This window comes from Marmota flaviventris, chromosome 10 (assembly GCF_047511675.1).
Source record: "Marmota flaviventris isolate mMarFla1 chromosome 10, mMarFla1.hap1, whole genome shotgun sequence".
Classification (NCBI taxonomy): Eukaryota; Metazoa; Chordata; class Mammalia; order Rodentia; family Sciuridae; genus Marmota; species Marmota flaviventris.
The window spans coordinates 102,697,304-102,719,506 of NC_092507.1; the positions used below are offsets into that span (position 1 = coordinate 102,697,304).

Here is a 22,203-nt window from a genome sequence, read left to right on the forward strand (position 1 = left end):
GTTGTGTTTGGACCTGAGACAGTGTTGCATTTTTCTCAGTGACTAATAAATAGCCAACCTTCATTGTTATTTCCTCCTGTGACAGAATGGGGTTCCCGATTTTTCTCCTCGGGTTGAAGCATAGTTCGGAGCTAACCTGGGTCCTCCCGGAGGTTGGAACAGAGCTAGGTTTGCCTTCCCAGGCCCCTTGTAAATCAAGGGGACCCAGGGCTGGCTTTTAAATCTGGCCTTATATGTCAAGAAGTAGGCATCCTAGGCTCCTGCTTAGCTCGTGGATCTCAGTCCCCACGACGCCCCTACTCTCGCACGGTTCCCGTCGGCCACAGGTAACTGGCTCCCGCGCCTGCAGCTCCACTGCGGTCCGGCTGCAGAGGGTGTCGCTCCCTTCTCCCTGGCAGAGTCCGGACTCGCGATCCAGCTCAAAGCTTGCTTTTTGCAGGAAGCCGGCCTGGATCCCCCGAGGGCAGGGAAGAATTCCCACTCAGCACTGCTCCACCTTCTGCCTGCACTGCTGCCGCGTCCGAATGTTAATTCTCTGCTCCTTTATCCTGCCTCTTAGGTAGCTCTCACCTCTGTACTCTCTTTCCAAGGCTAGTGGAAGACGCTTTAGATGTAGATGGACAGACGACATCAAAAATACTTTTTAAGCCTGGCATGGTGGCGCACGCCTGTTAATCCCAGCGGCTGGGGAGGCTGAGGCAGGAGAATCGTGAGTTCACAGCCAACCTCAGCAAAAGCGAGGCATTAAGCAAACTCAGAATAGGGCTGGGGATGTGGCTCAGTGGTTGAATGCAATCCCTGTTAGCTAACTTTCCTCTTTTACAAACATCCAGCATGTGTTTACACACACTAAGATGGCTACAACATCACAAACAACAGCATCTTACAGGACTGCCCTCAGGACCACCAACAGGTATGTGCCTGTCACTGATAGAAATGTCATGATGAGTACACGACTGTGTTTTCATGACATGAAAGGATGCTTTGTCATGAATTGTTACGTGTGTGTGTGTGTGTGTGTGTGTGTGTGTGTGTGTGTAGAGAGAGAGAGAGGGGAGAAGCAGCCTGGAACAGGAGCTAGAAATGATACATAACAAAGTGATAAAAGTATTTTTTTAAAAAAAGAATTAGTAAATACTTTCAATTTCTGCTTTATATTCCTAAATCTCCTTTAGGGTGTTGCTGTAATATATATTTGCAACAATTACATTTTTAAAATTTTCAGTTTGGAGAAAAAAAAAAAAAACGATTTCATTTTTGCATTCATCTCCCACACTGAAAACATAAATCACTAGAAAACTGGAATCAAGTCATATTTGGTTTACTGTTTTACATAGTAGCTGACATAACACTCCATTAATATTTTTTTTTTATGAATGAAGTGTCTTTTTTAATTGAAAAGCTATCAAACTGTCTAGTTACATTTCTCCCCTCCAAATCCACAAACTGGGTAATAACCGAGTCTCTAGGCAACATATTCAAAGCTGATTAAAAAAACAAAAAACCCGAGTCCTTCGGTCCAATTAAGGGAACCCTGCTACATACAGGCAAATCTATCCCAGTGGTACTGCTCGACTCCAGGAGGCTGGAAGAAATCCTAACAACCCCAACTCAGAACATTTACTTCAAGTAGCCTTTTTCCAGTTTCCAACTCATGAATAAAGATAATATTTTTTAATTCTATTTCAGAAAATTTTTTGCAAGTTGTTTTATTTACAACGCCAACTTTTAAAAGCTCACTAAAGTTAACTGGACAATAAACTAGGCAGAAATCGCTTTACAAAAGGAGGGAAAGCCCAAAATGCCACTTTCTACAGAGAATCCACAGTTCAGTTTTATTCAGAGTAAAGAAAAAAAGAAACTTTCTCTCACACTAAAAGAAATTCAGCCATAGGTTTAGAGTCTGTACTCAAAGTACACATGCAATAAGGACAATATTATGGTAATACAATTGATTTGCTGCTGCATTTGTCTACTGTTTGTCTAATATTAACAATTATAAACAGAGCAGTGCAACTAGTATTTGGAACAATCCTTATAGTGTTACAGTGTCAGGTACATTTCACTTCTCTTCACACCACTGGTTCTCTTTGCGTACCTGGGCTTCCTCCTCTTCAGTAAAGTCATTTTTGATATTGAAGGTTTTCCGAATCTCCTCAGGAGTTTTCCCCTTGATCATATTGGCAACAGTCTTGCACGTAACATCAAGCAAACCTTTGATGTCTAAGTAGTTTGCAGCCAGAATAAGTTCAAAAAGTGTTCCTTGGTCAACTTTCAGGAATTCTTGGTCCCAAACAGGGATATCGTCTGTTCGCTTTTCTTTGTTCTCATCATCCTCAGGAGGAGGGGGGTCATCCTTGTGGTGTGTGCACCACTGAATGACCTTTTTTAATATTGCTGCATTAACATTTGGTAGAGGAACTGGGTCATCATCTCCTTCATCATCCATTCCCAAATCTTCCAACATGGTCTTGATTGTCACAGATTGTTTGGCAATTTCTACGTCAACTTCAAATATCTCCCCATCAGAACTCTGCAACTTAATTGAAGGCATGGTGTTTGGTCTCAAGAAAAACGGCGGTCCGGAGGCTGAAGGGAGCGGGGCGGCGACCACACGAGGAAATAAAAAGGTGCTGGACAAGGCCACTCCCAATATTTTTTTAATATTTATTCTTAAGTTTTAGGTGGACACAATATCTTTATTTTACATTTATGTGGTGCTGAGGATTGAACCCAGTGCCTCGTACATGGTAGGCAAGAGCTCTACCACTGAGCCACAACTCCAGCCCTCCATTAATATTTTTTAAAATTTTTTCTTAGTTGTAGATGGATACAATATCTTTATTTATTTATTTTTATGTGGTGTTGAGGAGCAAACCCAGTGCCTCACCTGTGTGAAGCAGGTGCTCTACCACTGAGCTACAGCCCCCATTAATATTTTTAATGGATTTTCTTCTTACATTTTAAAGGTGGGTGCTCCATTTATTGTATACTTTATTCCTGATACCATTATATTTAACTGTATTTACATATTTGCCCACTGAATTAGAGTGTAAGTTCCTGGAGGCAGATCAAATCATCTTTTGTAAGCCTTAGTAGTTCATTCATGACAGATTTCCCATAAGTGTTTGTTGGATTTGAATGTGGAATGATTGAAAGCTGTGTTCCTCCCTGGGCTCCAAACCCTTCACTATTGTTCCTCTCCTTTGCCCCAGTGGATCTTTTTGTTTAGAACCTACCAGTGGTTCTGGTAACTGGGAACAAGCACAGGTCTAGTAAAAAGTGTCTATAAGTTTTGGGTTTGAGTCAGAACAGGCAAAGGAGCAGCAGAAGAAGAAAGTCTGAATAATTGCCATGACCTTGACAGAGAAAGTAAAAATCTGATTGACTGTTTTCTCTTTTCATTCTGGGAAAAGTTTATCATTTACTAGAAAGAAAAAGTAATTTCTTCATCCATCAATGTAATATGGCACAAAAAAGAAGAGATAAGTAATTGATAACTTTCTTAAGGTATTGTCAGTGTTCCTGGTTGTCTGATTAATAACACCAAGACAAACATCTGTAAGGAAATGTGAGCAAGTGCACAATTCACAGGCACACTTGTGAAATACCATTTTGGTGAGTTGGGAAATGCCTGCTATCCCACTTGAAGTCAATAGGCTTGAGACTTAATTTTAGGTTCTTATCCTAAGGATAAGTGGGTTCCTGGATTTATAATTAAACCTTTCTGAGTCACAATTTTTCTCCTCTCAAAAATAAGAATATTGTCAGGTGTGGTAGAGCATGCCTGTAATCCCAGTGGTTTAGGAGATTGAGGATCACAAGTTCAAAGCCAACCTCAACAATTTAGCAAGGCCCTAAGCAACTCAGCAAGACCCTGTCTCAAAATACAAAATAAAAAGGGCTGTGAACATGATTCAGTTATTAAGTGCCTCTGGGTTCAATCCCTAGTGAGATTGAGAGAGAGAGAGAGAGAGAGAGAGAGAGAGAGAGAGAGAGAGAGAGAGAGAGAGAATTAAAATTGATAAGTGGTTTCTAAACTTTTGTTGTTGCTAATGTCTCAGAACTCTTTAAGTGAAAATTTAGAGAAGCTCAATGGGTTTGAAATGTAAAGACAGAACTTCTCTGGTTGAAGTTGGTGTAGACATGGAACATCTCTTCCCACAAGACTGTTCCTATTGGGGATCTAGGGAACTCCAGACTCTAAAAGTTCATTGTAAAAGTTACTGGGCAGAATAGTCTCTGGAGTCATTGCCATTTCTGTCAAGGACCCCTAGTCAAAATAGTTGCTAAAATTTGTTGCCAGTTCTGGTAGTATGCTAGACTTTAGTCAGGCAATCCTGGAGGCACCAATGTCCAGTGATGACAGCCAGTTAATTATCTTACTTTAAAAGCTCTCTGACAGAAATTTTTTCCTGAGTACTGATGCTCCTTGAATTATCTTGGGGCTGTGTCACAATAAACTCATCATGATTTCAAAATATAGTAAGTAAAGCATTGAATATACCTGACCAACCACACATCATAGCTTAGTAACCCAGTGAAGGATAGAGTATGGGTTTATTTCCCTTGTGATCACGAGGCTGACTGGGATCTGTGGCTTGCTGTTCCTGCCTAGTGTTGCAAGAGAGTATGGCACTTCATATTATGAACCTGGGAAAAGATCAAAATTCACAGTATGCTTTCTATTGAATGCAAGTCACTTTTGCACCATTGTAAAGCTGAAAAATGATGTCAAACTGTTGAGAGCCACAGCCAAAGGGACCCCAGCAAACTTCCAGCTGCCAGCAAACTTCCAGCTGCCAGCTGATGATTGGCTCAAAAAGGCCCCAGCAAACTTCTAGCTGCCAACTGATTGGCTCCTCTGAGGTGATGCTCATTGGGCTGTTTCCCCGCCCTTTCAGACCAGGGAGCTTCTCATTGGGGGACTTTTTTGGCTCCGCCCACACGACCCAGCCAATTGGCCTCAAGAGCAGGAGGAGTGGGGGAGGTTGAGAGGCTTGTGGGAAGCCGGTGGTGGCAGTTGGGCTCTGAGGGAATTCCTGAAGAGCTGTGTGGTTTGGCGTGTGTGTGTGTGTGTGTGTGTGTGTGTGTGTGTGTGTGTATTTTCTAAAAATAAAGTTCGTTTCTTTTGACAAGTGGCTCCTGAATTGTGCCCAGCCAGACTGCGGCCTTTGGTGGCCCGCAAGGGGAACGACTTAGGGTAAGTGATAAGGTAAACTGCTCGCCCCTGAGGGCAGGGTGAGAGGATGGGTAGCCATTTTAAGATTCTTCTTTTGTTTTGCTTCACTTTTGCTGGGGCTGCTGTGAGCCAATCATCAGCTGGCAGCTGGAAGTTTGCTGGGGCCCCCTGGAAGTTTGCTGGGGCCCCTTCGGCCTGGTGGCACTTCATATTATGAATCTGGGAAAATATCAAAATTCACAGTATGCTTTCTATTGAATGCAAGTCACTTTTGCACCATTGTAAAGCTGAAAAATGATGTCAAACCATCCAGAGTTTGAGACTACTATAGTTTGGATATGGAATGTTCCCCCAAAGGACTATATATCTTGGTCCTCCATATGGTACTCTTGGAAAGTGGTGGAAACTTTTAAGAGATGGGATCTGATGGGAGGTTTTACACAACTGGGAGCATTCCTTGAAAGAGATTGTAGGACAGCAGTCTATTTCTATTTGTTTCTTGACTGTTGTGAGGTGAGCAATTGTTTCACCATGTGCTCTCCATCATGATGCACTGCCTCACCCCAGGCTCAAAGGCAATGGGGCTAACCAACCATGAACCGAAACCTCCAAAATGATAAGCCCAGAGTAAATATTTCCCCTTTTAAATCGATTATCTCAGGTATTTTTGTTATAGTAACAGAAAACTGATTAGCACAGAGATCATCTGTATTAAAAAAATAAAATCTCACCGCCTGATCTAGTTTATCTAATCAACTGAAAATGTTTGAGATATCCATCAAAACTAGTGAAATATTCTGAATATTGTAGTAAACGCCTTGCTTTACCACATTCTATCAAACAAATGTGATAATCCCGGAACAGACTCAAACTTTACCTTCTCCCAGGGATCCTAACTCACTGCAACTAGTACAGCACCGGTCCAATGAGCACTATCTGAGAATCGTTTATCTATTCTAACTCCAAAAGTATAAAGTTCTATTTTCCCCCCAAAACAAACTCAATTGATTTTCTAGGTAAAACTCGGAGTCTCCATAGTAGCTTTCCCTTAAATGAACAAATAAAAAGTGCTTTCCTAAATGTCATTTCAATTTTCAAGGTGAAGATACACATTTGAATGCATAACAAGCTTAGTATTAAGCCATATTACATTTTGTTTCATCTTACCGAAAATTAAGAACAAGATTAAGGCTTTCCACACCATTTATCTGTCATTCTCTCAGGGGGCTGAGCTCTTTTCATACCCACCCAGGTTCTATATGCTTCTGGGCTCTTGTGAATGATTAGGCAGGTGTCTCAGTTCTGGCTGCTGTAATATAGCAGACTGTACGGCATTGACTGGGTGACATAAACAATAAACATTTACTTCTCATAGTCTGGAAGCTGGAAAGTTCCAGATTAAGGTGCATGCACATTAGGTGTCTGGTGATGTCTCTCTTCCTCGTTTGTAGACAGCTAGCTTCTTCCTGTATCCTCTCATGGTGAAGAAGGACACTAACCCCATTCATGAGGTATCTACCTTCATGAACTCATTATTTCCCTAAATATTTCCCTTTTCCAAATACCATCACACCAGGGACTCAGTGTTTCAGCATATGAATTTTGGAGGACATAAATATTCATCCCATTACAAGAGGAAAGAACTCTGGTAAATCAAGTTCCATGCTTACTGCTAAAGATGGCTGACCACAATGAGACTAGAGTTGTGGCTCAAAGGGGTAGAGCGCTCACCTAGCACTTGTGAGGCACTGGGTTCAACAGTCAGCACCACTTAAAAAATAAAATAAAGGTATTGTGTCCACCTACAACTAAAAATAAATATTTAGGGAAAAAATGACTGACCACAAGTTTCTCTCTAATTCACACATTGATTTTTTTAAAAGTGTTATTTTTTCCAGGGCAAATTCAGACATTTTTAAAAGTGACATTTATCATGTTTTTTTCCTAACTGAAAAAGTAGTTCACTGTCACAAAATAATAATAATAATAATAATCCCAAGGAAATTACTGGTTTATGAATTCCTTGAAGACATCAAAGGGAAAGTCAAGTTTCTTCTTTCGAACTCTTCCATCCTTTCCATTCAGCCTGCTCTCAAGATTCAAGTTGTATCTTTCTTCATCCTGACCTCTCTTGATCCAAGTGTGACTTCAAGACATAGCTTGTTGGCCAATGCATGGAAACTATTGCCCTTTTTGTACCTTGTCACCTGTAACAGCATGATGAACTCTAAGGTTCTCTTTAGCTTTAATATTCTATGATTCACTAACCATACAAGATAACTCCACTTAACTTCATTGTATTTAATTAATTTGGGGGATACACACAATATTTAACTCTTTAGGGAAGGGTCCCTCTAGGGTCCCATGCAAAAGAAAAAAGGTTCTGAGGAAACACATAAATTACAATCGAATGTTATACCTTATAGAAAGAAGAAACAGAGGTATATATGAACTCTGCAACAATATTGAAATGCACACATACTCAAAGAACAGAATCTGGGAACAAAGAATCAAAAAACTTACCCAAATAAGTTTGCCATTTGGACGTGGTATTTTCAAATTTGTAATAAATGATATTGAAACACCTAATTAGCTATGTGAAGAAAAAGGTTAAATCCCATTTAAAAAAATATTCCAGATAGTTCAGAGATTAAAGTTTTGTAAAAAATAAATTACAAAGTATTAGAAGAAAACCAAGTGACTTTCAAGAATATGGTCTTGGATTAAGAAGGTGTACACATTCTTAAGCAATAATATAATCTTGGACTAAGAAGTTGCATACATGCTTAAGCCAGATAACAAAACCAGAAGTCATAAAGACTGATGGTCTGGGAGATGTAGCTCAGTGGTAGAGTCCCTGCTCAGCATACACAAAGCCCTGAGTTCAGTCCCTAGCAAACTCCAAAGACTGATTATTGATTATATATAAATTTAAAACACTACGGGAAAAAGTAATAAAAAATAAATAAAAGATAAACAACCTGTTCAGAAAATTGCACACTGGACAAAGGTCTGATTTATTCACAGGGCTAAATTTTCTATTACACAGAGTTCTTCCAATTAACAAAAGAAAAATCTAACAGGAAAGCTGGCAAACGAGGTACACAGGCAGCATTCTAAGATTTACAAGTGACCTATAAATATAGACAATCATTCAACATAATCCAAAGGAAAACAATGAGATAACATGTTTTACCTGTCAGATTGGCCAAAGATAACAAAGTCAAATAATATACAATCTCTTTGGAAGGCAATTTTGCAGTAGCTTCCAAAGTTTAAAAATTCAAATACCTTTTGGCCCATCAATTCTACTACTGGACATTTTGCCTATAAATTAAACTCTGGCGTGTACAATAAATGTGAAGGCTCCAAGCTTGATTGAATGTTGCATCAGCCCCTCGTCCCCAGCCAGGCCTGCAGCCACCTGTCTTCTCTCTTCCCTTGCCTTACCCTTTCACCCCTCAATTTCCATCTTGCTTATAATTTCTGAACTGGCTTTAGCCAAAGCAAGAGGAGAGAGAGGAGTAACGAGAGGAATAGGACACATGTCACTTGACTGGGATGGTCTAAAGAGAGCCCTATGGCTCCTGGGCCTAGAAGATGCTTTAAGCTGCCCTTTCCCGGCTGGGGGAAGATTGGTGGGTTCCCCAGTATCAACCTTTCCCACGTGCACACCGGAAGTCATCACTCGCGGTGCATTTTCCTCTGGTCACTACCCCACATCAGTCCCTGCTTTCCTGGTACATTTCTCAAAACAGTAGACTCTCTGTTGGGTTCCATTGTCCTTCCTTGGATGGGATTTAAAGAGGATCGAGACTATTTTTCTTTCAGCTACCACCTGAAAAGTGAAAAATGGCACGCCAGGGCCTCAAAGTCTGAAAGAAGGCTCTTGGGACTAATGTAAGAGAACAGAGACAGAAAAAGTAAGAGAAAAATGAAGACATAGCAAAGGGAGACTGCAGAGGTAGGCAGGGACCAGAATTGTTAGAAGCCTGGAGAATCTGAATCTTACAATCAGGTACCTTTCCATTCCAACAAGTTAATGGAGGATCTTCAATAAACGTTTGTTGAGTTTCTTCGTCTTTTGTTTTGTTTTATTCTTTCATTTCACGTAGTTCTTGTACTTAGGAACTGTACAATCAAGTTGGGGCAACAGACAACTATCCCAATACTTTACAATAGCATGTGAAGATACGCAAAGAATTAGAATGTGCTGTGAACAGAGGAGCCAGCTTGTCCCAATTGGGGCAGAAATGGGCAAGGCTACCAAAATGTCATCTGGAGGTGCCAAGTGAAGAACAGCTGCTGAGTGGGACCAGCTGAGATAGAAGTCCTGTCTAGTTAAATGATAAAACAAACAAAAAAACCCAAAACCAACCAAACAAAAAAACCCCAAGAAGACCAGGGTTGATTTGAGTACAGAGAGAGGTGAGGGAAAGAAGAAGAAAACAAATCTTGGATAATGGGGAAAGGCATTTGGTGACTGGAGGACGAGACAGAGAGGCAAAGCCAAAGGATCACCTTCCTTTCTCAAGGACAACAGGTTCCTTCCAGGTGAGACTAGATGAAATAGTCCCTTCAGTGTCTGCATCCACAGTATCTCTGTTCTGACAGGTTTTGAATATTGGCATTGTTCAAGTCTGGACTTCAATATCTGGAAGTTTCCTAAGACAGATTTGCCAGGGAAAGTCCCTAGAATCTTCTGGACTTCTGGCTTCCTTCCAGAAGACCAAGCTGTTGAAATCTCAGAATATAAAAGGTGCATCATGTACATGTTCCAAAGCAAGCTGGCCAGAAAGACAGGAAACCACCACGGTCCAGAAGTCTGTGTGAAGGTGGAGTGGTAATTCCTCAGGAAATTAGGAAAGAGGGGTCACACAGACCTATGGAAGATCCAGCTTTTCCTGGGTCTCCAGTCTCTCTTCATCTCAGTATTGAAAACATCAACTTAATGCAACCGTCCTGGGGGAGCCATGTGATCTTTCCCAAGTGAACAGGAAAGCAGCAGTGGCCAGAGTCTTCAGACAGTCAGGATGTTCTGTTTGCACAGAGGTGCCTCCTATCCACATTGGAACTGGAGCTCAGGGCAGGAAGGAGAGCGAGCTTTCTTAGTTTCTTCAAAGGGAAGAGGAGGTGCAGCCCCCAGCCTCTATATTCTTATAGTTGGACACTGAAGTTCACAGTAAACTCTGTAGGAATGCACCTCCATCAAACTATTTATTCATTAATGTTCATTCATCAATTTAATACTTACCTAAGATACTTAAGTATGTCAGGTACCATGTAGGTGCTTGGCGATTAAGACACAGTGCTCATCATGACGGGTACAGACAGGTAAAAAGAAAATTATAGTCTGGTAAATTAAGTGCTACAGGGCAAGTTAGCCACAGAGAAAAGGAATCATTGCAGTGTCATTCTTGGATGATAGATGGCATAGGAGTGTACTTAATATGATGAATAAAAATAATACTGACAAAATATGCTAAGGACATAGAACAGTGGTCCAAGAGAGGAGACAAAATTAAATAGGCAATCGTCAACTTCTGTATTGCATTTCAGTAAAGCTAAAGTTGCTGCACATTGGTTGATCAATTCCTAACTGCCTCTAGTGATCAGGAGATGGATAGAACAGCACCTGCCTCCAAGGAGCTTACCATTACTAGGAGAGGTAGACTCTGACAAATGGATCACAAAGCACAGCACCCTATAACTAGTCCAACAATAAAAGTATACATGAGGACATAAAAACCATTTCCCAAACACACAATGAGATTTGGCTTGAGCCCATTTCATGTGAGAGGCTCCACAGGAAGCAACCATCCAATGAAAGCTGCTGCACGTGGAGACACAGACTTACACTGCACCCACAGAAACATGTCATTAAGCAAAGGGAAAAAAACAAAAATGAAACAAAAAACTGGATTTGGGGTCAAAAGCTCTGAACTCTACTCCATAGGTGACTGAGTAACTTCATCAAATTCTCATCCCCAGTTCCTCATCCATAAATAGAAACAATAAGGGAAAAATAGGGACTAACTTGCTTTCCCTCTTGCAGAGTAGAAAGAATCCAGTGGGTTAGCAGATTCTTGAGAGGCAGCAAATCCATGGTCCATTGACAGTGAAGCCTGTCCAGTGTGACTCGGGTTCTCTCAGCCTGTGCTTGATACCTCCAGGGGAGATGCAGCACTTCTAGAAGAGTCCGTTTCCTCCTTACCAGATTCTAATTAAAGACTCTTCAAGTGTGAGGAAGCTTTTCTAAAATAAAAAATACTAAGAATTTATAGACTCCTCACTGCAAGCACTTAGAGAACAAATTGTAATTTTCTTTCTCTGGTGATTCAGGAAATACCTAGCAAAAAGCAACTAAAATTTTCAAATGAATTGATATTTTATTTAAAAATCTGTATTTTACAAAACAATAACAGTAATAAGTTCATAGTTGAGTCATGCCTTTTATTTCATCTTTACACAATGTTTGGTGTGCAAACTCTCTGCCTTCTCCCACAATTACTTTTCAGCTACCTAAGAATTTGAGGTCTTCAGTTTGGGAATAATAATATTAACTAAAATTTATTAAGGAACCACTATGTGCTGCGCACAGTGCTATATATTTACATGGATTATCTCACTTAATCCACACTGTAACCTCATGAGACAAGAACAATTATTTGTAGGTTAAAAATGAGGATGTTGAGGCTAACAGGTAGAAAAGGGTGTGTAAGGTGAGCCAGCATTAAAATCCAAATACGTGATTCTACAGGCTACTCTATTCAATTACATGGAAACCACTGTGCAGATAGATACAGGTGCATGCTCTGTGCGATTGACTAGTATTGGCTATTTGGCTGGGTATGTCCCTATCAGTATGTGAATAAGCTGGTATTCATTGATTCAATTGCATTGGCCTTTTTTCCCAATATGTTTTGTTGTGTAAAATATATATATATATATATAAAATTTATCATCATAACCATTTTTTTTTTGGTATCTCAGATTGAACTCAGGGGCGCTTAGCCATGAACCACATCCCCAGCACTTTTTATTTTTTATTTTGAGCAAGGACTCGCTAAGTTGATTAGGGCCTCACTAAGTTGCTGAGGCTGGCTTTGAACTTGTGATCCTCCTGTTTCAGCTTCCAGAGCCTCTGGGAAAAGGCGTGTGCCACCCACCTGGCAAACATCTTAAGCATTTTGAAGCCTACAGTTCAGTGGTATTACATATATTCATAACGTTGTCCACCCACCACCACCATCTATCTGCATAACTCTTTTAATCTTATAAAATCACACCTATAGTTATTAAATATTGTCACCACCCCCGTTCTTCATCCTCTACTGATCTTCCTTTTGCTTGTCTATTTATTGATTTTTGATTGGTTCTTTCTACTTATACATAAAGGTGAAATTCCCCGTGGTATATTTGTACATATATGTAGCATTGTTTAAAAATTTAATTCTGCATTTCCACCCCTATCTTGTCTTTCCTTTCTGCCTCTCAGTCTCCTTCTGCTCTACCGATCATTCTTGTATCTTTGTGATATCCCCAACTCCCTGCTTTGCTTTATTTTGCTCTACTTTTCACAAATGAGAGTAAATATTTGACCCTTGATTTTCTGAGACTGGCGTATTTTCACTTAGCATGATGTTCTCCATATTCATCCACTTACCAGCAAATGCCATGATTTCATTACTTATGGCTGAGGAAAACTCCATTGTGTAGATGCACATTGTCTTAATCCATTCATTTATTGATGGGCATATGGGTGGATTCAATAATGTGGGTATTGTAAATTGGGCTGCTATAAATGTTGAAGTGACTGTATCACTGTAGTATACTGGTTTTAGTTCTTTTAGATAAAAACCAAGGAGTGGGATAGCTGGGTCTGTTGGTGGTTCCGTTCTGTTTTTTTGAGGAATCTCCATACTTCTTTCCAGAGTCTTGGATAGCCTGCAGTCCCCCCAACAATGTGCAAGATTACCTTTTCCCCAACATCCTTGCCAGCATTTATTTATTTGTGTTCTTGATCATTGCCATTCTGACTGGAGTGAGAGAAAATCTTAGTGTAGTTTTGATTTGCATTTCCCTGATGCTAGAGATACATTTGTTGGCTATTTGTGTTTCTTCTTTTGAGGGATGTCTGTTTAGTTCTTTAGCTACTTATCGATTGGGTTATTTGATCTTTTGGTATTGTTTCTTGAGTTCTTTATATATTCTGTATACTACTCCCCTGTCAGAGAAGCGGTTGTCATGCTCTTGCTTACTTTGCTGTGCAGAAGATTTTGAATTTCATGTCTTACCACTTATTAATTCTTGATTTTATTTCTTGAGTTTTAGGGTTCTTTTTTTTCTTTTTTATTTGTTCTAATTAGTTATACATGATCGCAGAATGCATTTCAATTCATTGTACACAAATGGAGCACAACTTTTCATTTCTCTGGTTGTACACGATGTAGAGTTGTACCACATTTGCAGTCATACATGTCCCTAGGGTAATGATGTAAGAAAGTCAGTGCCAGCACCAATATGATGGAGTGTGGACACTGTGCTTTCTTTTAGCAGTTACAAGTTTTATGGTCTAAATCTGAAGTATTTGATCCATTTTGATTTGACTTTTGTGCAGAGTGAGAGATCGGAAACTGGTTTCATTCTTCTATGGATATGGGGGGTGTTGTTCTTTTAGATATACATGTCAGCAGAGTGTATTTTGACATATTACACATACATGGAGTATAACTTCCCATTCTTATGGTTGATGTGGTGTTTCACTGGTCATGTAGTCACATATGAACATGGGAAAGTTATATCCAATTTATTCCACTGTCTTTCCTGTTCCCATCCCCCTCCCTCCCCTTCATTTCCCTTTGTCTAATCCAATGAACTTCTCTTCTTTCCCCAACCCCCTCCCCTGGACGTCCAGTTTTCTCAGCACCATTTGTTTAAAAGGCTATCTTTCCTCCAACATGTACTTTTGGATCATTTGTCAAGTTATCAGATGGCTGTAAACATGTGGGTTTGTCTGTCTTCTGTTCCGTTGGTCTTCATGTGTATTTTGATGTCAATGCCGCACTGTTTTTGTTACTCTCATCTGTAGTGTCATTGACCAGGTATTGTGATGCCTCCTGCATCACCCTTCTTGCTTAGTATGGCTTTGGCTATTCTTGGTCTCTTATTCTTCCAAATGAATTTGAAGATTTTAAAATTTAAAATTATTTCTAATTCTGTGAAGAATGTCATTTGTTATTCTGATGTGGATTACATAGAATCTCTATATTGCTTTTGATATTTTATGACTATTTTGACAATATTAATCCTGCCTATTCAAGAACACAGGAGATCTTTCCATGTTCTAAGTTTTTCTTCATTCTCTTTCTTTAGTGTTCTATAAATTTTATTATAGATCCCCTTTACCTCTTTGGTTAGATTGATTCCCAAATTGTGTGTGTGTGTATGTGTGTGTGTGTGTGTGTGTATGTGTGCCTGTGTGAATTAGATGGTTTTCCTGATTTCTTCCTCAGTAGAAGATATTGAACCTGACAAGAACAATTTTTTTATTGGTTGTTCAAAACATTACAAAGCTCTTGACATATCATATTTCATACATTAGATTCAAGTTGGTTATGAACTCCCAATTTTACCCCAAATACAGATTGCAGAATCACATCGGTTACACATCCACATTTTTACATAATGCCCTATTAGTAACTGTTGTATTCTGCTACCTTTCCTATCCTCTACTATCCCCTCTGACAAGAACAATTAATTAGAGGAGGAAAAATTTATTTGGGGGCTCATGGTTTCAGAGATCTCAGTCCATAGATGGCCAAATCTATTTCTTGGAGCTTGAGATGAGGCAGAAGAACGTTGTGGAAGTGTGTGGCAGTGGAAAGCAGCTGGGGACATGGCACTAGGAAGCAGAGAGAGACCTCTGCTCAACAGAACAAAATATAAACCCCAAAGGCATGCCACCAATGACCCACCTCCTCCGGCCACATCCTGCCTGCAATTATCACCAAGTTAATCCCTATGGGGATTAATTAATGCTCTGATTCAGTTAAGCCTCATATAATGGAATCATTTCATCTCTGCACTTTCTTTCATTGTCTCACACGTGAGCTTTTGAGGGACACCAGGCTATTGACCTTGTATCCTAACACTTTGCTAAATTTGTCAGCTCTAGAAGTCTCCTGGTGGATTTTTGTTTTACAGGGAGAGCAGTTCTAGATACAGGGTCATGTCACCAGCAAACAGGGATTGTTAGACTTCTTCTTTTTCTATTTGTTTCCCTTTAACTTTCTTCTCTTGCCTGATTTCTCTAGCTAGTATTTTGAGAAGTATATTAAATATAAGTGGTGAGAGTGAAAATCCTTATCTTGGTTCCTTATTTTAGAGAAAATTCTTTCAGTTTTTCTTCACTCAGTATAATGATGGCTTTGGGTTTCTCATAAATAGCCTTTATAATACTGAGGTAAATTTCTTCTATTCCCAGCATTTTAGTATGAATGGGTGTTGTATTTTATTGAAGGCCTTTTCTGCATCTATTGAGATAATCATGTGATTCTTGTCCTTAATTCTATTTAAGTGGTGAGTTACATTTATTGATTTGTGTGTGTTAAACCTACCTTGCATTCCCGGGGTGAAACTCACTTCATAACTGTGTATGATCTTCTTGATGTGTTTTTGAAATGTGGTTTGCTAATATTTTATTAATGATTTTTGCCTCTATGATCATCAGGAATATTAGTCTGCAGTTTTCTTGATGTGTCTTGATGTGCTTTGGTATCAGGGTGGTACTGGTTTCATAGAATGTATTTGGGAGTGTTCCCTCACTTTCAATTTCATGTAATAATTTGAGGAAGACTGGTGTTTGTTCTTCTTTAAAGGTCTGGTAGAACTCAACTGAGAATGTATCCTGTCCTGGGTTTTTCTTTGTTGGAAGGTTTTTAATTGTTGTTTTAATTTCAGTACTTGATACTTGTCTGCTTAGTTTCTATATCTTACCAGTTCAATTTGGGCATGTCATATATATTTGTCAAAGTCTTCTAGATTTTCCAGTTCATTGGAGTATAAATTTTCAAAATGGTTTTTAATGATTCTCTGGATTTTAAAAGTGTGGTAATATTTCCTTTTTTCGTTTCCAATTTTGTTTATTTGGGTCTTGTCTTTCTTTTTGTTAGTTCAGCTAAGGGTTTATCAGTCTCATCTGTCTTTTCAAAGAACCTATTCTCTGTTGCCTTGATCCTGTGTATTGTTTTTTTATTCTCAATTCCATTAACTTGGACTCTCTTCTTAATGGCTTCCTGTCTTCTACTGACATTGGAATTAGATTGTTTTTCCTTTTCAAGGTTTTGAGATGGAGCATAAGATTATTCATTTGGAATCTCTGTTCTCATATCTTTTTTATACTAATTTCTTGTTTTCTTCTATGATTTCTTCTTTGATCCATTCTTCATTTAGAAGGGGATTGTTCAATTTCCATGTGTCTATGTGTTTTCTACTATTTTCTTGCTGTTGATTTCTATTTTCATTCCATTATGCTATGACAGAACACATGGAATTGCATCATAAGTTTTGCATTTTCCAAGACTTATCTTGTGACCTAGCATATATTCTATTTTGAAAAAAACTTCTTCCACTAGCTGTTGAGAAAGTAAATTCAGCTATTTGTTGGTGAAATATTAGGCTATTAGGCTCATTTGATTTGTAGGGTTGTTTAGGTTGGAAATATCATTATTGATTTTATGTTTTGATGACCTGTCTACTGATGATAAGGGTGTGTTGAAATCACCCAGTGTTACTGTATTAGGGTCTATCTGAGATTTAATGTCAAAAAGTATTTGTGTGTGTGTGTGTGTGTGTGTGTGTGTGTGTGTGTGTGTGTATAGTTGGATGCATTGACATTTGGGGCATATACATTTATTATCACTGTATCTTCTTGTTGGATTTTTCCCTTTACCAGGATGTAGTGGCCTTCTTTGTCTCTTCTGATTAATTTTTTCTTGAAATCTTCTTTGTCAGATATGAGAAAAATTAAGACAACTTGTTTTCAGACTCCATTTGCATAGATTTTTTTTCTATCCTTGTCTCCCTCTAGTCTGTGAATATCGTCTCCTATGAGATGAGTCTCTTGCAAATAATATATAGGTTAATATTGTTTTATGATCCATTCTGCTAATTTCTGTCTTTTAGTTGGGGAGTTTAGAACATTTATCTTCAGTGTTGGTATGGGTATGTGTCTGTAGTTTCCTGCCAGCTTGGTTTTTTGCTATATTTAATTGTCTTGATTCTCGTCAACTTGATTACTTTTATATTGGCCTTCATCTATTTGGGAGTTTAGAATTTGTTGGGGGTTTTCTGTGTGCAGTGTATCTATGAGTGTTCTTTGTAGTGCTGGGTTGGTACTCATGAATTCTTTTAGTTTATCCTTGTCATGGAAAATTCTGGTCTAATTACACCCCACCTGTCAAATCAAAGCCAAATAAGAAACAACTACAAAAGGAAACAATTATGTGAAAGTAAATTATATAAATATATATATAAATATAAATATATATATATATTTTTTTTTTCAAACCTAGTTGCACATTGAAAATACACACACTCACACACATCCACATGCACTCACACAAAAAATCATATATAGTGTAAAAAAGTAAAATATAATCCAATATCATGAAACGATATTTGAAAATGTTTTAAGTGTTAAAATTTAAAAACAAAGAAGAAAAAAATGGATTAAAATGGGAATGTGAGGGAAAAGCAATAAAGAAAAAGAAAAAAGAGAAGAAAAATCTTAATGAAAAATAAAGGTCTTGTTTCTGCTGTGGTTGTGGAAAAGGTTGGCAGGAATGGATTTTCCTTGTTTATATTTACTGTTGGCTCTGTAGCTGTTGGTCAAGAGCTGGGGATTATTAGGTCTAATGTCTTTTCATTCCGCTCCTCCCTGCCAGCTGGGTGCAGTAATCTCAGCTTCCCGTCTCTCAGCACAGGGGAGAAGAGTTGGGAAGTGCTGGTGAATGGTGCAGTCCTGCAGTGGGTGAGGCAGACTTCTGACCTGGATGCTCCAGTCGTTGGGGTTTAGACTTTGAGGAACCTTTGGAACTCTTTAGGTCGGTGTTTGAGATTTGATCCATGCCCTCATTGCTGGGAAGATGTCAGTGGTCTCTGCTGGCTGTCCGGATCTCTGGGGCCTCTGGTAAAATTCACCTTTAGCCCATAACCCTCCACAGGTTTCACCTTCCCTGCTGTGAATGTGAATTATCCAGTATCCACCTAGAGGGCAGAAGCTCCTGTGTGGTCACTGCATGTCTTTCCATTGGCTCTTATGGGACCAGCAACAAGGGAGCTTTCTCCTCTTCGTAGCCAGAGCCTCTATGAGCAGGTAAATACTATTAGTGCCTACTTCAGTGACTCTGGTTCAGGCACACCTTGCTGGTCACAATATGAGACTGCTGGCTGCTTCCTTTACATGTTCCTGATCTGTCTCTGCTCATTTTCAAGCAGCATTTATACACAGCTCCCAGGCCATACTCATGGTCACTTTCTGGGCCAGTGACCTCAGTTCCCTCCAAGCTATCTGGCCAAGAGACCCAAGTAATTTGGGGTTGTTATTTGTGAACCACATTCCCGGTGGAACTCTGTGTTCATTAAGATCAGTCTCCCTCTCATATCCAAAGGTTCCCTGAAGCCAATTAAAAAATAATAATAATTTGTTCTTATTCTGCATACTGCTGTCACACTGTGTAGTCTCCCCCAGCCCCTCAGTGGCCACCACCTGACAAGATGGTGCACGGCTAATGTATTATTTCTTACATTCTCTTCAAAGTTTCTGACTCTCTGTGTCTCTGTGGTTTCCTTTACAGACCAGTTTTGGGTTTCAGTGAGTTCACCTGATAACCCACCTCACTGAGGAGCAGTCTTCCCACTTCCTGAATGATGCTGAGAAACTCCTAGAAGTGCATTCTTCCTCTCATCTGCCATTTCTCTCCCTAAACATTTTAAAAACATGAAGTTTTTCAATCCATGAACATTGATTTATGTGTTTTAAAATTTCTTTCAACAGTATTTTGTAGCTTTCATTCTTTTTGCTATTATCATGAATGGACTTGTGTTCTTGATTAATATCCAGAATATATGAAGAACATAAAAAACTTAACACCAAAAAAGCCCCAATTAATAAATGGGCAAAAGAACTAAAGAAACTCTTCTTAAAAGAAGAAATACAAATGGTCAATAAATAATGAAGAAATGTTCAATATCTCTATCAATCAGGGTGTTTTAGTCAGGTTTTTTGTTTGTTTAATTGCTTGTTTTTGTTTTGTTTTGTTTTGCTGCTGTTACCAAAAGAACTGACAAGAACAATTTTAAGGGAGGAAAAGTTTTAGAGGTCTCACAGTTTTAGAGGTCTCAGTTCATAGATGGCCACTCCATTACTCCTTGCCCAAGATGTGGCAGAACATCATGCAAGAAAAATGTGGTGGAAGAAAGTGGCTCAGGACATGGCTACCAGAAAGCAGAGAGTGACTTCTGCTCAACAAGGACAAAATATATACCCCAATGGCAACCCCCAGAGACGGCCTCCTCCAGCAAGACAAAACCTGCCTACAGTTACCACCCAGTTAATCTGTTACAGTGGATTAATCCAAGGATTAAGTTAAAATTTTCATAACCCATCATTTCACCTCTAAACTTCCTCACATTGTCTCACATTAGAGGTTTGGGGGAACAGCTAATATCTAAACTATAACACAAGGAAATGCAAATCAAAATTAAATTCCATTTTCAAATAAAAATTAAATTCAGTTTTCATCTCACCAGTCAGAATGGCAATTATTGGGAATATAAATAATAATAAATGTTGATGAGCATGTGGGGGAAAAGGCATACTCATATATTGTTGGTGGGACTGCAAATTATATAACCACTCTGAAAATCAGTATGAAGATGCCTCAAAAAACTAGGAATGAAACCAAAAACTAGGAACAAAATCATTATACGACTCAGCTATCCCATTCCTTGGCATATATCCCAAAGATCCAAAACCACTCTACTATAGGAATGCAGCCACATCAATGCTTATAGCAGTACAATTCATAATAGCCAAGCTATGGAACTAGCCTAGGTACCCATCAACAAACAGATGGAAAAGAAAATGAGTTATATTAACTCGATGGCATTTTACTTCATCATAAAGAAGAATGAAGTCATGGAATTTGCTGGTAAAGGGATGGAACTGGAGAATATCATGCTGAGTAAAAATAACCCAGGCAAAGAAAGTCAAGGGTTGAATGATTTCTCTCACATGCAGGAGCTAGACCAAAATAAGGGTGGGGAGAGAGAGAGAGAGAGAGAGAGAGAGAGAGAGAGAGAGAGAGAGAGAGGGAGGGAGAGGGAGAGGGAGGGGGGAATTCCATGAAAATAGAAAAAAGATCAGTACAATATAGGAAGGTGATTTCAGGGGAAAGAGTAAAGATGGATTAAGGGAGGACAGTGGAATGAAGTGACCAAACTTTCCCATGTGCATATGTGAAGATACCACAGTGAATTTCTTCTTTATGTATACCCATGATGTACTAAGGTTTTAAAAACATAAATAAATGGAAGTAAGATGAGTAGAGGGAAGGAAACAGGGGAGGGAAGAGGGGCAGGAAAGGGCAAGTGCTTGGAACTGAATCAGAGCCAATCATGTTCCATGTTTGTATAATTATGTCAAAATGAACCCCCAATATCATGTGTATCTATAATGAACTAAGAAAAAATTATCTTTGTGCTTTTAAGAAAAACTTAATGCTGAGCTTAAAATACAAGAAACAAAACACTATGTTTTATCATTTTACAACTCGGTGGACTGAGACGGACATCATTACCCTAAATACATGTATGAAGACACGAATGGTGTGAGTCTACTTTGCAACCAGAGATATGAAACTTGTGCTCTATATGTGTAGTATGAATTGTAATGCATTCTGCTGTCATATATAACAAGTTAAAGTTAAAAAGCAATATGTGTTATTATTTTAATTATATAAATTTAAAAAATAATGAATATATTAAAACTAATAAACTATAATAAATTAATGTAAAACTAATGAATAACTATAATGTGCTAATAAAAGCATAAAAACTAATGAGTATATTATTTAGGGACATAAATAATAAAATTATTTAAAAAAACAAATAAATAATACAAAATTAAAGATAGTGTTTACTCAGGGGAATTGATCTGATAATCTAACTGGGAAAGCACATGTAGACTAATACTTAGGATAATAATATCTTTTCTACACTAGATAAATAGCATTTTCATTTAAATTTTTTTGTTAAATGCATATCTAAACTCATGGGTACAGTAGATTTTTTCAAGAGCTTACACAGACTAATAGTTTTAAAACAAAGTTTAAAGGGACTACAATTAATACTAACTTATTTTAAAAAAATAATATGAAAGGATACACCATGCTGACGATTTTAAACCTTTATTGGTCCTATAAATCTTTTGGTGGGAATTCTTTCCAAACTCCAAATGCTCTGATGGGAGACCAGTGTGACAGGGCTCTCCTGGCTCAAGTTTGAAGGGAACTCCTAAGGAGCTCCTAAGAAGGAATGTTATCTATGGTCAGATCATTTACTTTGAAGGATCTAGATGCCAAATTCAATAGAAAATACCTCACTGAACAGGAGCAGTAGCTAGAACTAACAGTGCTGATTAGGATAAAGCCGGGGCTGCTGCCCTTGTTCACTTTTGCACGTGCTTGACTTTGTGCTGGGGTCCTGCCTTAGCGGGATCCATGGGGTCCTGAAGGATGAGTGGCCTCCATGAAAAGGATGAGACAGGAATCATTCCGTTGGAGCAATCTCCAGGAGCTCTAATGCAGCTTTCTCTGGGTCATCTTTTATTGCAATTTTTCTCATCATTATGGATTCAGAATACATCATTGATTATATAATTTCAAAATCATGCCAAGACGTGACATTTCCTTAACCATCATTAGAGGTACAGAAAAATGTAACATTAATTTACATTT

At 38.7% G+C, this 22,203-nt stretch overlaps 1 protein-coding gene and 1 long non-coding RNA gene across 4 annotated transcripts; one reads left to right on the forward strand and one right to left on the reverse strand.

The window, feature by feature from the left end:
* Positions 1-62: 62 nt before the first annotated feature.
* Positions 63-19,243, forward strand: LOC114082473 (uncharacterized). Of its 3 annotated transcripts, none has more exons than XR_011709037.1 (5): positions 63-326; positions 440-913; positions 18,164-18,288; positions 18,409-18,560; positions 19,042-19,243. It is a non-coding gene; the product is annotated as an uncharacterized lncRNA (long non-coding RNA). The 3 variants fall into 3 exon arrangements; XR_011709038.1 differs by having other exon boundaries at positions 591-913; XR_011709036.1 differs by having other exon boundaries at positions 63-913.
* LOC114080402 (S-phase kinase-associated protein 1) lies at positions 1,660-2,644 on the reverse strand. The gene has a single exon (XM_034637306.2). It carries the CDS (start codon positions 2,552-2,554, stop codon positions 2,063-2,065), a length of 492 nt encoding a protein of 163 aa, XP_034493197.2. The 5' UTR covers positions 2,555-2,644; the 3' UTR covers positions 1,660-2,062.
* Positions 19,244-22,203: the final 2,960 nt, after the last annotated feature.